The sequence below is a fragment of the Erithacus rubecula genome (genome assembly GCF_903797595.1).
Source record: "Erithacus rubecula genome assembly, chromosome: 3".
Lineage (NCBI taxonomy): Eukaryota > Metazoa > Chordata > Aves > Passeriformes > Muscicapidae > Erithacus > Erithacus rubecula.
In genome coordinates this window covers 889,185-904,651 of record NC_136689.1, presented here as the reverse complement: position 1 = coordinate 904,651, position 15,467 = coordinate 889,185, and the positions used below count along the sequence as shown (strand labels likewise).

The following is a 15,467-nucleotide window of genomic DNA, read 5'->3' as shown; positions in this document are numbered from 1 at the left end:
CCGCGGCTCCGCGCAGCCCCGGGAGCCCTCCGGGAGCGGCCGCCGAGCGCCGGGACGCGCCGGCATGGGGCCCGCGATCCGCCGGGGATCTGCGGGATCAGCCCCGGGATCGGCGGGGCCGCGGCGGATGGCACCGGCAGCGCGCCAGCATCGGCCCGGGGGGCACCGGGATCCCACCGGGATCAGCCGCAGCACCACCGGGATTTCCTTGGGATCATGTTGGGATCGTTCCAGGGATGGCCGGGAATCAGCCTGGGGGGCACCGGGATCCCACCGGGATCAGCCGCAGCACCACCGGGATTTCCTTGGGATCATTCCAGGGATCGCTGGGAATAAGCCTGGGATCCACCGGGATCCGGGAAGGGGTCAGCAGGGCACAGCGGGATCAGCCGAGGGATTGTTGGGATCTCCTCCAGGTCAGCCACTGCACCACGAGGATCTCCTCAGGATCACTCCCAGGATCAGCCACAGGATCACTAAAATCTGCCCAGGATCACCAGGACCGTGCCAGGATCACCAGGGATACATCAGTTCAGCCACACTATTCCCAGGATTTCCGTGGGATTCCCCTGGGGCCACACCAGGACCGGCTGCAGGATCTCCTTGGGTTCATCCCTGGGATCCTCAGGATCTCACCAGGAACAGATGGGAGATCGCTGGAGCTGCATCTGGATACTCATGGGACAAGGAAGATCTTACTGGTATCTCTCAGCATCACACTGGAATCACCCCCAGGATCATGGAGATCTCCCCAGGATCACACCCTGAGATCACACCTGAACACCAACACCCCTTGGTACCAGATCCCTGGGGCTGTTCCCAGCCTCATTTGCCCTAAAAATCATTAAAATCCCTCTTTTTCCTTCCACAGGTCATTTCCCATCTTCTCAATCCCTGGAGAGCTCCTCCATGGAATGGTGCTGGAGCACTTCAGGAGACCCAGCTGCTTCTGGATGGAATCCTCCAAACCACATGTACAGCTTCCAATATTGAGATTTCTGGGATTTCCCCAGATTTGGGAGCATGGTGTGAGCAGGAGGGACCCACAGGGATGAGGTGGGAAGCAGAGGAGGGGTGGATATAGGAAGGACAAAGGGAAGTTTAGTTCCAGTCATGTAGAAGCATTTTCTTGGGAAATCCAGCCTGGCCTGAATTCCCAGCAGCTTTTTGAACCTCTGGAATCGCATCATTACAAGGAAAAGGTGATTTCTGGGATGTTCTCCAATGCCCTTCTAGGGGAAAGATGCAGTTATGGGGACAGAGGGAAGCTCCAACAAATTCAAGCAAACTGAACACCATGGATTCATCCACTTTCCCATTTTTCCATGTAAATGGGGGTGGCATGTGGAAAATCTGGGATGCCTGAATTAGGGGTGCTCCTACCATGGCTGGTGCTGGTTTTGGCAGTGGGATGTTCCTGACAGCTGTGGGGTGTGGGGTGTTGACTTTGGGGCTCCCAGCATTCTCATTCCAGCTTTGAGGGAGCTGGAGGGGCTCATCCTGGGGAAGAGGAGGCTCAGGGGGCACCTTCTGGCTCCCTGCAATTATCTGGAAGAAGGTTGGAGCCAGGAGGGGTCTGGCTCTGCTCCCAGGTGACAGGACAAGAGGGAAGGGGCTCAAGAGGAGGTTCAGGTGGGATATTGGGAATATTCCTCCTGGAAGGGGCTCTCCAGCCCTGACACATCAACCCAGGGCAGAGGTGGAGTCCCCATCCCTGGAGGGATTTAAAAGCCTTCTGGATGTGGCACTTGGGGACATGGTCAAGGTTGGTCTTGGCAGTGCTGGGGGGTGGTTGGACTTGATCTTGGAGGGCTTTTCCAACCAAAGCCATTCCATGATTCCCCAGAGATGAATCTTTGTTTTCATTCCCTTCTCCAGGCAGATCCATCAGGCCGAGCCTTGACTTGTTGCTCCAGTGGGGAACAGGCCTGGGAGGTGCTGCAGCTCCAGCACCAGGAAAGAGGGAATCAGGAGCAGCCTGGGTTATCCACAGCAACCTGTGTGCCATGACCCTGCCTTTTCCAGAGGAAAACAAGTGGTGCTGTTGGAACTGCCTGGCTCGTGTCCTGTCCAAACAGCAGGATCGATTCCCAGTGACTCCCTGCCTGCCCAAAGGTTGGGAGGTTCATTTTCCTGCTGTTTATTTTATTAATTGATCGTGGACGAGAGCATGAGGCACTTGCTGAGGTGCCATTCCTTCAGGAATGCTGGATCCAGGCTATGTCACTGGCAGGAAGGACAGGGCTTTCTTCTTCCCAGCAGCTGGGACCAGCTCGGGTTTCCTGCGCATTTTCCGGAGGACTGCCGTGGTCCTGCTGAAGGTTTGCTGGGAAAAAGGGAACACAAAGGGATCACTCAGCTCAGCTCAGCTCAGTTCTCATCTATAAAAGCTTGTTTCCTGAAAAATAAAACTAAACTTTCCAAGTGGTGCTGGAAAAAAAGCTGAGAAAATCTCCATCACACCAGCATTGCTCTGCTGATAGCAGATCAGGCTCCAAGGAGGGGACAGAAATCTCTAGGAAATTCTCCAGAGAACAGAAAAGCTGTTTTTTAAGATGTTTTCATGGAAGTCCAGAATTACTTCAGTTAAGGATTATCTCAATCCACCCCATTCCATGGGCAGGGACATCTCCCAGTATCCAAGGCAGCTCCAAGCCCCAATGTCCAACCTGGCCTTGGACACTGCCAGGGATCCAGGGGCAGCCACAGCTTCTCTGGGAATTCCATCCCAGCCAGGAATTCCTTCCCAATATCCCATCCAGCCCTGTCCTCTGGCAATGGGAACCATTCCCTGTGTCCTGTCCCTCCATCCCTTGTCCCTCTCCAGCTCTTTATGGCCTGGAAGGGCTCTGAGGTGTCTCTAGATCCTTCTCCAGGCTGAACATTCCCAGCTCTCCATGGGTGAATTTGTTCTGGCCAGCTTGGACAGGGTTTGGAGCACCCTGGGACAGTGGCCATGGCAGGGGCTGGGATTGGATGACCCTGAAGGTCCCTTCCATCCCAGTCCATCCTGGGGTTCTCCCTGGGCCCACCTTTTGATCTGCCTTCATCCTGGCCCTGTAGAAGGACACGGAGCCCGGGCAGTCCGGCAGCACCGTCTCCTGCATCTGCTCAAACTTGTCCTGCTCATCTTCATCCTGCCAGGGAAAAGCATTCCATGTGCAAAACACACACCTGGACACCTGGGACAACAATCCCCTTTGCTGCACCAAACACCAACTCAGCCAGGAAAAACCTGGAAGTGAGAGGTTCCCCTTTGCACACCTTGGAGGAAAAACCTGAAAGAGTTGGAATTTTCCCACAGGAGAAATGAGCATTCCCAGCTCTCCCAGCCTGGCTCCAGCCCTGGAGTCCCCTCTGGATCTCTCCAGCAGCTCCAGGTCCTTGTGCTGTTGGATCCAGGGCTGGGGCAGCTCTGCAGGGGAGGGTCTCACCTCAGAGGGGCAGAATTGCAGAATTCCCCTCTTCTGGTCTCACATTTTAAGATGCAAGAATTCTGGGAAATGAGTTGAACAGAAATGTGCTTTTCAGGATGAGAAAAGACCCCAGTCCCCACAGTGGTGGTTCCTACCACAGCACTGGTACTGACCAGTGCCACAAGAGTTTGGCTGCAAACCTGGGATCCCATGGGCTGGGAATCAGGTTCCCAAACATCCAAACATTGCCCAGTTCCTGATATTCCACAGACACCCAGGTGCCTCAGTCCCTGTCCTGATTTATCTTCTAAACAGTGAAGGGAATGTGACAGCTTCAGATATTCCATTTGTGCCTCACTCCTTTTTCTCCTCCTCCTCCTTCCACAGGCTCTTATTCCCTCACCACCCTACACGTGGCTCCTGAGGAGATCAGCAGAACTCAGGAAAACTCACCAGGCATGTGACTCTGTTTATGGGAATCATTCCAGGTCTGATGTTCCCACCAGGTTTCAGAGCTTCCTTCATATGTTCAGGGATATAGAAGGATTCATTGTACCAGATCTCAAACTCTGTGAAGCAAAGAGGGGCAATTAATGGCTGTAATTAATGACCCAAAAGACAGCATGGATTTGTTCTCCCTATGGATCTCAGTGCTCCTAAACCCTCAGGAGCTCAGAACTCCAGGATTTGGAGTTTAAACGGTTGGAAAAGTGAATTTAAGGAGGCTGTTGGCTGTGCAGAGGTGACCAGGAGGTGGTGGCAGCTCTGGGGACAGTCCCCTGGCCATGAGAAGCCACCACTCCTTTGGAACCAGAGTCCCTTTGGAATGGGCAGCATGGCTGGGGCTCAGATTTCAATCCCACACACTCCAGCACAGCCATTTGCCATCCCATAATAGGCAGTGAGAACACACAGCAGGTGGGAATTACGTCCTTATTAATCCTGGGCATTTCCCAGGCACTCCACTCCTGATCTGGGTGAGTCCTGGATGTTTGAACAAACAACAAACATCTGGAGCACCCAAAAATGCCAAACCCAGATCCAACAGAAAGCAATGGCACAGTTGTGATTGGATCCTGTTTATCCCTGGAATGATGGGAATGATTATCCAATTTCTTCCAGTGTGGGATGTTCTGATGGATCCAAGCTGTCCCCTGGCAAATGTTGCATGTGTGCAGCATCCAAATGTTTGGGAGTATTGAATTCCTACAAGGACTGGCTTCCCTTAGAGGGGCAAATCCAGGGATACAGCAGGGGCAGTTTGAATCCATGGATTTCAAGGTGGAGCCCACCAGGAATTTGCAGGGATTTCCCAGGCAGAGCTGTGGCCAAAGTCTTTTTCCTGGTAAGGCTGTAACTCTGGAACCTGGAAATCACACAGGGACAGAGGAAATATTGGGAATCCAGAGGCAAAGCCCTTTCCCAGGGCAGTTCTTTAACCATCACCTCTATAAAATAAAATCAAGGATGAGATCCAGGGTCAGCAGTGTACAATTCCTTGTGGAAGGCAAGGAGTAGAGGGACATTATCTGGGAGAGAGGATCTGCAGCAATTCAAGGTTAGGTCAGAAACCCCCACCTGATTATGGATCAAATCCAGTCTGGAAGGCAACAGGAAAAAGGACAACAGAGTGGTGATTTGGCAAGGGGGTGGAGGGACAGGACACAGGGAATGGCTTCCCACAGCCAGAGGGAAGGGTTAGATGGGATTTTGGGAAGGAATTCCTGGCTAGGAGGGACTGGGATGGAATTCCCAGAGAAGCTGCCCCTGGATCCCTGGGAATTTCCCAGGCCAGGTTGGACACTGGGGCTTGGAGCTGAAATTGTGGGAGGGGATTGGAACTGGACAATCATTAAGGTCCCTTCCCACCCAAACCATTCTGGGATTCCATGATGTTTGTGAGTGCTCCAGTGTGGATTTATCCCAGCTGAGCTGGAGGCTGCTGGGCCCTGGTGCTCTGTACCTGAGATGAGCCTTTTCCTGCATTTATCCACCAGCTGCTGGCAGTATTGGATCTCTGCCTTCAGGTCCTGCAGCTCAGCAAAGCCAGCCCTGTGCTCCTCCTTCAGCTCCTTCAGCTTCAGGATGAGGGAAAACTCCTTCTCATCAATGATCACCTGTCCTTTCTCATCTGTGTATTCTCCTGGACAGGGAGAAAAGGAAGGGAAGGTTCTGGTGAGGGTGGAGAGCAGGGACAGGGCTCTGCAGATGTGACACCTGAGGGAGGGTCTGACTTGGCTCCCAGGGGAAAAACCCTTGAGATTGTTTAAATGGGATATTGGGCAGGAATTCCTGGCTGGGAAAATGGGAAGGCAAAGAGAAGCTGTGGCTGCCCCTGAATCCTGGAAGTGTCCAAGGCCAGGTTGGATTTGGTTTGGATTTTGTTTGGAGCAACCTGGAAGAGTGAAAGATGTCCCTGCCCATGGGAGAGATGGAGTGGGATGATCCTTAACATCTCTTCCAACCCAAACCATTCCATGGAATTCCTGGAAGCCCAGAGCTCCATCCCTCACCCTCCTGCCTCCTCTTCCTCTTCTGAACCTCCAGAGCCTCCTTGATGGCCTCCATCTGCTGCTTGATATGATTGACCTTCTGTGCCACAGAGTGGCTTCTCTTCTTCCTGGAGATGAGGATCCTCTTGTTCTCCCTGAAGATCCGGTGGATCTCCCGTCCAGCCTCCTTCTTGAACAGCTCAAATGCCTCATGCTTGGATGGAGGGGAACTGGAAGCAGACACAGACACAGGGGGTCACTCTGTGCTGCCCTGCAGTGTTGGAATCATGCAATGGTTCAGCTTGGAAAAGCCCTCCAGGATGGTGGGGTTCAACCATCTCCCAGCACTGATCATGTCCCCAAGTGCCACATCCATGTGGATGTTCCATCCCTCCAGGGGTGGGGACTCCACCACTGCCCTGGGTAGCTGGGCCAGGGATGGACAGCTCATTACAAAAAGGAATTTTCCCAGTTTTCAACCTGAGCATCCTCCTGTCCCTGTTCCCTGGGAGCAGATCCCAAATTCCCCCTGGCTGTCTCCTCCTGTCAGGGAGTTGTGCAGAGCCAGAATTTCCCCCTGAGCCTCCTTTTCTCCAGCTGAGCCCCCTTTCCCAGCTCCCTCAGGAATTCTCCAGCCCCTTCCCAGCTCCATTCCCTTCCCTGGACACCCTCCAGCCCCTCCAGGTCTCTCCTGTCAGGAGAGGCTCAGAACTGGATGTTCCTGTGCCAACCCCAACACTCCCTGTCCCCCAGGCTACTCCCAGAAGAAAGTTCTTCACACAGACACCACATTGCTCAGGAGATGCCTCAGAACTGAGAATTCCCTGGAAAACCAACCTTTCATGGGTTGAATTTTCACAAAAATAATGGGTATTGTTTTTCCCTATTGTTGTACAAATGGCTTTGCTTCATTCCCAGCACAGATTAATCCCCTCTGCCAGCAAAACCCACAGCTCCAAGGGTTGGCCAGCTGCACAACTCTGCTGCCATGCCTTGGAAGTCCTGCCTGTTTTCCAAGTCACAATTCCAAGAGCCATCCCCAACTTTTCTGTGCAATGGCTTTGATGCCAGTGTGTCCCTGTGAGCACATTGGTTATTCCAGTATGAGCCAATCCAGGCAAAAATAAAAGGAGAATGTCACAGTCCACAGATGCTGCTCTGCTGTTGATATTCCTGGAGAGCAGGATGGATTTGGGAGCAGAAGGCAGAAACAGAAAACCATGGAATGGTTTGGATTGGAGGGAACCTTAAAGCTCATCTCATCCCAGTGCAGGTCCCCAGAAGCCTCCACATTCCTCACTCCAAACTCCAGCTCCTGCCTCCCCTGAGTGACCTCTTAAGGGCATTTTCCATCTCCTCCAGGGCTGAGTGCTGCTGTTCCTGTGCCAAAACTGGCACAGGGCTGTAAACAACAGCCCCTGGGCAAAGTGCCACAGCTCCAGCTCCCAGAGCCAGCTCTGAGCTGCTGCAAGTGCTCTGGGATGTGGCTCCTGCAGCTGCAGCAGCCTGTGCTGCCAGCCCTGGGAATGCCAGAGGGACACAATTCCCATGTGCAGGGTGTGGAGGGAATGGAAACCTGGTGAGGAGCAGCCAGGAGGGAATTCTGCAACAGCTGCACTGCTCTGCTGGAACCCAGAAACCACATCCTGAGCTGATTGCCAGTGTGGCCAGAGGAAATGGGGGAGGCCAGAAGGAATTCTGCCCCTCTGCCCCCTCAGGTGAGACCCCCCTGCAGAGCTGCCATGGATCCAACAGCACAAGGAGCTGGAGGGATCCAGAGCAGCCCCAGGGCTGGAGCCAGGCTGGGAGAGCTGGGAATGTTTCCTGGAGAGGAGAAGCTCCAGGGAGAGCTCAGAACCCCTTGCAGGGCCTGAAGGGATCCAGGAGAGCTGGAGAGGGACTGGGGACAAGGGATGGAGGGACAGACACAGGGAATGGCTCCCACTGCCAGAGGGCAGGGATGGAATTCCCAGAGCAGTTGTGGCTGCCCCTGGATCCTGGCAGTGTCCATGGCCAGGTTGGACACTGGGAGCAGCTGGGACAGAGGGAGGTGTCCCTGCCCATGGCAGGGGGGTGGAATGGGATGATCTCTTAGTTCCCTTCCAACCCAAGCCAGCTGGAATTCCATGATTCTCTTGATCCATTTCCATGACTGTGGGGATTTCTGGCTGGATGTGAGGCCTTCCTGCAGTTTCCCTACTCACCAAAGGGATGCTGCAGTTTAAAACAACTAAACTATTAAATGAACGAAAATAAAAATCTAATTAAAGAAATTAAATTAATTTAATAAATTAAATTAATTGAAGTTTTTAAAAAATTCAAGAGCAACTGCCCAGGGCAGAGCTGGAAGCACAGAAGTGACCCCCACTACCATCATTTGGTGCTCAGGGTGCTCCCACCACCACTCCTGTCTTATATTCCCTGAAGATCTCCAAACTTTTCCCATTTGCCTTGGAGTTGTACTCAGGGAACACAATCCAACCATTCCAGTGCAAAGCACCCTCTGGAAAAGGGGATTTACTCTCTCACAGGAAAAACCTACTTGAGCTGGAGATCCTCCCCTGCAGGTGAGACTGACACCTCTTCATCACTGTCCTGGTCACTTCCTTCCTCTTCCTCTTCCTCTTCCTCATCCAGAGTCTTGCTGGGACTTTTGGGTGGTGAGGAATCATCCTGAATTGTCTCAAGAGGAGGGGTCCCACTTTTTTCTTTCCTGACAGGGGAGAAAGGATGAACCAGATTCATTAATTTCTTCACCAGAGGGATCTGGAACCAAAACACACTGTGGGTTTAGCTCTGCTGAGTTAAAAACTGGTGGTCTGAGGTGCCAGATCAGAAGAAGGTGATCCTCTACCAAAGTTTCCAGAGAAATATCCACTGACAAGGAATCAAATCAGCCCTGTCCCCACAGATCCTTAATTCTGAGAGTGGAGGAACTGCCCTGGATACTGTGGGATGAGCTCTCTTGAGAAGGATCACAAGGACAGCTCTGGGCACAGCTGGACAAGGACTAACCCTCTCCAAAAGGAATCTCCAAGGATTTGATTTAAACCAAGCCTAACTCCCTGCTCCTTCCCCTCCTCTTCCTGCAGGGAATAGAATCACCATGGAATTATGGAATGGTTTGAGTTGGAAGGGTCCCATTCCACCCCTGCCATGGCCAGGGACAGCTCTCACTATTCCAGGCTGCTCCAAACCAAATCCAGCCTGGCCTTGGGATCCCAGGGATCCAGGGGCAGCCACAGCTGGGAGCCTCCCCATCCTCCCAAGGGATTTGTTCCTAAGGAATGCTGTGAGCAGGACAGTGGGATTTGGAACCCAGACTTGGAGTGTTTGCCACAGAGTCTCCCTAAATCCGGAACAGCAGAGCCCAGGGGTCACATGGACACCAAAGCCTTGGTGGTTCCTCTGCTCCATCCATGAGGATTTTGGGGAAATGTCAGGGAGGAGCCAAGCAGGGAGTTACTTCTGTAAACTGAAGGCTCTTCCTCTGCTCAGGACTGGCTGGTTCCCCCTTCCCTCCCCAAATCTCTCCTCCTCTGCTCCTCTGGCAGCTCCCTCCATTCCTCCCTGGGCTGCACATTCCTGCCAGAGCTGGGCACTGCCAAGGGCTGGGTCCTTGGGGCACCACAAGGATTGGGGACAAAGGAATTGAGGGGGACAGGAGGTGCCAGGAAACAGGGACAGGACAAGGGGAAACAGTCCCAAGCTGTGCCAGGGGAAGATCATGTTGGATATTGAGAAAATTCCTTTCCAAAGAGGCTGCCCAGCTGCCCAGGGCAGGGGTGGAGTCCCCATTGCTGGAGGGATTTAAAAGCCCTGTGGATGTGGCACTTGGGGACAGGGACAGGGGTGGCCTTGGCAGTTCTGGAGCCTCCATGATCTTGGAGGGCTTTTCCAACCTTGACAATTCCATGATTCCACAATTATCAGAGGTAAAGGAGAAGTGTGACTGCTTAACTCACTCATCATCCTTCTTGGCATCCTTCTGCCCATCAGAAAGGGGGGATGTAGGATGACTTTCAGTCTCAAGAGTTTCTTCATCCTCTTCCTGCTCCAAATCTTCATCATTATCAACTGTACTTTCCTGGAAACAGGAAGGAGTTACCCATTTGTGCATCCCCTGGAAGCTGCACAGGCCTCTCCCAGCAGCTCCTCCATCCCCTGGAACAGCCTCATCTGGGAATTAAAAACTCTGGGAGAGCCCACAGGAGGATTTATGGATTAAGTGGGATTGATAACACTTGGCTGCAGAAATTATAAGGATTAAAAAAGGGATCTCAGCAGAGGCAGAACCTCATTTTCTCCAACCCAGTGACACACAGGTCACTTTGGAGATTGCATTGTACAGGACAAGGGGAGGGGGCTTTAAACCAAAAGGGGCACAGTTTAAATGGGATATTGGGGAGCAATTCCTGGCTGGGAGGGTGGGGAGGGACTGGGATGGAATTCCCAGAGCAGCTGTGGCTGCCCCTGGCCAGGCTGGATTTGGTTTGGAGCAATTTGGAACAGTGGGAGCTGTCCCTGCTCATGGAATGGGATGATGTTTAATGTTCCTTCCAACCCAAACCCTTCTAGGATTCTAATTCCCATTTCATAAATTATTCTGTGCAGATAAGGGACCCAATTAATCCCTCTGCTGCCAGGAATGAATTCCTCTTTGTTAATGGTGCATCTCTGGACACATTTTTTTTTTTACAAACTCACCCCAGTGCCATTTCTGAGTTTGATTTCAGCAAGGCAAATCTGCTTCCTACAATTCCCATTTTGGCAGCAAAGGAGCCAAGGGGGATTCTTGGCATTAATTACCATGTCCTCCTGCTCCTCCTGCTCCTGGGACTCATCCAAACCCCACTCAGAACTAGAGCTGGACTCTGACTCAGCTGCCATGTCTCTCTGTCCCAGCCCATATTTTTTCCAGAGCCTGGATTCCACTTCTTCCTCCTGTTGGCTAAGGAAAAACCAGCCCTTTAGGAATCCTTTCCCACCTGTCAAAGCCAGATTCCCAAAGAAAAATCCCTTTTAGCTGTGGTTTTATCCCCAACACTCCTCCCACACTTCCCATCAGAACCTTTGTCCACTCTCTTCCTCTCCTTTTCCATGATATTCCTTTAGGCCTCTTTAATATTAAAGCTTTTTGAGGTTATTTTAATGCTTTCCAGGAGCTTTTAATGGTCCACATCAAACCATGCTAATTCTGCTCAATCCCATCCCTTTCTTTGAAACTTAAATTCAGGTTGGATGGGGCTTGGAGCAGCCTGGGATAGTGGGAGGTGCCACTGCCCTTGGAATGGGATGGAATTCCATGGAATTCCAAACCAGTCTGGAATTTCTGAACTTACCTTACAATCACTTTGAATTGTCTAAACACCTCCTGCATCTGCCTGACATTCACAATCTGAGGGAGAGAGGTACAAAGGCATCAATTTTGGTATTAGTTATATAAAGGAGTTCCAAATAAATCAGTTTAAAGGGTTTTAAGATGAAGGAAAAGTCTCCTGGAGCCTCCAAACCAGCAAAAATGGAATGAAAACATGCAACAGACTTAACATGCAAAAAAAAAAAAAGAAATTAAATTACAATTCTGTAGTGGGTTTGGGGTGAAAAAAACAGCCTCTTCAAAAGACATTTTCACTGTTCCTCTCTTGGAGGAAAAGGGGATGGATTTAAGGATTTAAGGATTTCAGGATTTCAGTCCTTTTTTTCACTACATACATTGATTTCCTCAATGACTCCTCTGAGGTATTTCTGGACCTGGGATCTGATTTCTGCTCTCTGGGCTGTAGTCAGGGGGTTGTAACTCATGAAGGAACGATTTGCCTAAAAAAAAAAAAAAAAGATGGAAAAATGAGAATGAGGGAGTTACAAAAAGCTGAGGGAACAACAGGGACAAATCTTTGGGCAGGTCCTGGTGGTGGGACAGGGAGTGGTGGTTTTAAACTAAAAGAAGGAAGATTAGGCAGGATTTAAGGAAGGAATTCTTGGCTGTGAGGGTGGCACAGGTGCCCAGAGAAGCTGTGGCTGCCCCTGGACCCCTGGAAATGTCCCAGGCCAGGTTGGATGGGGCTGGGAACAGCTGGGACAGTGGGAGGTGTCCCTGCCATGGCAGGGGTGGAATTGGATGAGGTTTAAGGTCCCTTCCAACCCAAACCATTCTGGAATTCTGTGATTCCACTGGAGCTGCTGTGCCCATTTCTGCTTGGGATTCTCATCCCCTGACTTGGCAGGAGATGGGATTTGGGAGCAACCAACCAACCAAAGAGCTTCAAGAGTCTGGGAAAAAACCCAAACCCCAAATCTCCAGTGGTTGGGGATTGAAATTCCAGCACAGTCCCTCTGTGTGGGATGTTCAGAGGTTTCCCTAAGCCCCAGGGGATGGTGCTGGGAGCAGAGGGAGGGACACAACCCCCCTGTCCTTACCAAGGAGTCTTGCAGGATCAGCTCCTTCTTCAGGAGCTGGATCTCTTCCTCCAGAGCCTTCACTGATGCCTAAAAGGGAAAAAAAAAAAGGGGAGTAAATTATTAAATTAAATTTTGGGGGAAAAAAAAACCTGCTAAAAGCAGCATGAAATGGGCTGCTGGAGAATATCCCAGATCCCAACTCCCTCAGGGAATCAGTGGGTCTGGAAATCAGTTTGATTTTCCTTTCCTTAGCTCCCCAAAGGACAGTTTCTGCTGGGTTCTGCTTGCAGAGCCTGCCTGAGCCATCAAACAAAGGCCACTGCTTTTTAATGGGATGATTTCCTGGTCTGGAATTGCAGGGACCATCAAATTCCAGGCTCTGGGATGTTTTCCTGGAAGCCAAGCATTGTGCAGGGCTCACCTCTGCCCTGAACTCAGCAGCTCTGACAGTAACTGGGACAAAGGAGATTTTGCTGTGCTGTTTTTGGCTGAATTTTTCCATAACCTGGAATATCTTCAAGGATTCATTATTTAAAATGTGTTTCCAGAAAGGTGAGCACAAAAATCTTGGGATTCAGGGAGAAGTGGACACTGAGCTGCCTTGAAGTGACCTCTGGAACACAAAAGCACAAAATTTCCTTCCAATTTCAGCTCTTCCTGTTTGGTTTTCACTCTGAAAGTGCACTCTAATATCCTGTGATCCCTTCCTTTAAATTATTTCCTTAATTAACCCAAGTTTTCTAATTGTGGAGAAGCTGTTCTGTTACCAGCAGCAACAGGGATAAAGCTGCAGGAGGACTGGAGATGATTTCCCTGCATGTCAGGGGAATAATTCACCATAAAATCTCTCTGTTGAGAGCTGAATCTCATCAGAAAAATGTGGGATATGCAGAAGAAAGAATTCCCAGGAAGATGTGACCACCTGCATGGTTGGGCCTTAGATCAGGGAACTGTAATTAAAAATCTATAAAAAGGTTTAATATTGATCCATTTGATCACCCACCTAAAATCAGCAGTGTCAGCTTGGCTGAGGATGGGTCATTTATTAAAATTCCTAATTTTCCTCTGGTTTTTCAGGTTATAATTCTAAATATGAATGATAATATAATAATATTGCCCTTCCTCCAGGCCCCTCCTGTCCCTACCTCTTGATAAAAGGGTTTGTTGGGGACAGGCTCTGCTGTCACCCAGTTCATCCTGGTGGCAAAACGAAGGGAGGACAGCTGGAAAACAAAGGTTTGAAGTAAATCAAAGAGATATTGGCAGAAATAGCATTTTCCTAATCTTTCTACTTAATTCTATTATATCAAATTGCAGAGAAATATAAATTCTGTGAATTGTTCCAGGTGATTCCTTCCTGTTTGCTGCAGAACCAGCTCACACAGGGGGATTTTCACCCATTTTATCATTTACAGGTTAAAAAGCAACCTCTGGGAGATTCCTCCTGATTCCTGCTCCAGCAGGGAGCCAGCTCAGCTCTGCTGTGAACTGGGGGAATTCCAGGGAGTCAAAGAGGTGATGTTCCATGGAAACATAGATATAATAATAATAATAATAATAATAATAATAATAATAATCTCTCCAGTGAGCTTCAATCTGAGCAGCTCCTGCCTCCTCTCTCATCTGACAGGAGTCTGGTTTAGAGCCTCTGGGACAAGATGAGCTCTGCAAAGTTCTGGATGAATTAAGAAGGAAGTTTCCCTGTTAAAATCCTCCAGAAACTGTTCCTTAAATCAAGCAGAATCAAGGCCTGGATTTTGCAGCAATTCCTCCAACTCACAGTCTCTTCCAGGTGCTCAGCTTCCCCATAGATGTTTGTCACCAGGACAGTGTTGCAGTTTCCCCCTAGGAAAAAAAAAAATTATTAATAATAATAATAAAATTTGGGGTGATTTTTTTGTTGGTTTTTTGGTTTTTTTTTTTTTTTTCAGTGTATTTTATTATGTGCTGATTAAAATAGAGAGGAATCCCAGAATAGTTAAGAATCATCCATTCCTTCCCTGCCATGACAGGGACACCTCCCACTGTCCCAAGGTGCCCCAAGCCCTGTCCAACCTTGGACACTTCCAGGGAACACCCACAGCTTCTCTGGGAATTCCCTCCCCACCCTCCCAGTCAGGAATTCCTTCCCAATATCCCACCTAAGGCTTCTTTCAATTTAAAGAAGCACACAAAGAACACACCAGAGTGTAACTGTCCCTGCAAAGGGGACAGAAAAAGAGGCAGAGTGACTAAAAAGGTGAAGTTTGTGTCTCATGGAATGAGGATGCAGGAAGAGAATGGGAATAAAACCTCTGAGTTCCAGGTGTTTGTAAAGATTCTGTTTTTCAGGATAATGGAAGAGAAGCTGTGGCTGCCCCTGGATCTCTGCAGTGCCAGGTTGGACACTTGGAGCACCCAGGGACAGTGGGAAGTGTCCCTGCCATGACAGAAATAGATGATCCTTAAACTCCCTTCCAACCCAAACCATTCCAGGATTCCTGGATCAATGACCCCCTTAGGACTTGCTGTGCCCATTGAAACATGATTTTTGCAGCAGCTGTTGGAGTCCCAGCTCTTACCCAGCGAGTCCTTGAGGACATGGGTGAGTTTGCTCTGCCTGAAGGGGATGTGCTCTCGTTTGGGGTCAGCCAGGGCAATGACCAGCTGCTCCAGGAAGGTCAGGGATTTGTTGATGTAGGAAGCCTCGAGCCTGACCTGGCCCTCAGACTGCAAGGGAGAGCAGCAGGAAACAGATCTGGTCAGACAGCAGGACAGGAGTGTTCCTTAGCAAGGGAGAACTCTGCAGGGCTGCTGTGCCTTGGATTCTGATCTATGCAGAATGTCACAGAGTCAGGGAGTGGCTGAGGGTGGAAAAGATCCAGTCCAACCATCCCCTGACTATGTCCCCAAGTGTCACATCCACAGGGCTTCTAAATCCTCTCAGGAATGTTCCACCACTGCCCTGGGCAGCTGGGCCAGGCATGGACAGCTCATCCCAGGAAGGAATCTTCCCAATATCCAACCTGGAGCTGTTCCCTCCTGTCCCTGTTCCCTGGGAGCAGATCCCAAATCCCCCCAGCTGTCCCCTCCTGTCAGGGAGTTGTGCAGAGTCAGAATTTCCCCCTGAGCCTCCTTTTCTCCAGCTGAGCCTCTTCCCAGCTCCCTCAGCCCCTCC

At 50.5% G+C, this 15,467-nt stretch overlaps 2 protein-coding genes across 2 annotated transcripts in view; both read right to left on the bottom strand.

The window, feature by feature from the left end:
• Positions 1-688: 688 nt before the first annotated feature.
• LOC306800238 (kinesin-like protein KIF9) lies at positions 689-6,263 on the bottom strand (the record flags this gene model as incomplete). Its single annotated transcript, XM_079302196.1, has 6 exons — positions 689-2,326; positions 3,033-3,137; positions 3,870-3,985; positions 5,380-5,559; positions 5,930-6,138; positions 6,244-6,263. 6 exons carry the CDS (start codon positions 6,261-6,263, stop codon positions 2,219-2,221), a joined length of 738 nt encoding a protein of 245 aa, XP_079158322.1. The 3' UTR covers positions 689-2,218.
• A 2,168-nt stretch (positions 6,264-8,431) lies between these two features.
• Positions 8,432-15,467, bottom strand: part of LOC306799587 (kinesin-like protein KIF9) — a 32,614-nt gene continuing 25,578 nt past the window's right edge. Inside the window, exons 5-13 of the mRNA XM_079300817.1 lie at positions 14,872-15,019; positions 14,091-14,155; positions 13,456-13,533; positions 12,329-12,397; positions 11,624-11,728; positions 11,251-11,306; positions 10,718-10,859; positions 9,874-9,995; positions 8,432-8,621 (exon numbers count right to left, since the gene is read on the bottom strand). Of these exons, the coding sequence (XP_079156943.1) occupies positions 8,447-8,621; positions 9,874-9,995; positions 10,718-10,859; positions 11,251-11,306; positions 11,624-11,728; positions 12,329-12,397; positions 13,456-13,533; positions 14,091-14,155; positions 14,872-15,019 (960 nt within the window). The 3' untranslated portion in view covers positions 8,432-8,446. The remainder of the gene's footprint in view (positions 8,622-9,873; positions 9,996-10,717; positions 10,860-11,250; positions 11,307-11,623; positions 11,729-12,328; positions 12,398-13,455; positions 13,534-14,090; positions 14,156-14,871; positions 15,020-15,467) is intronic.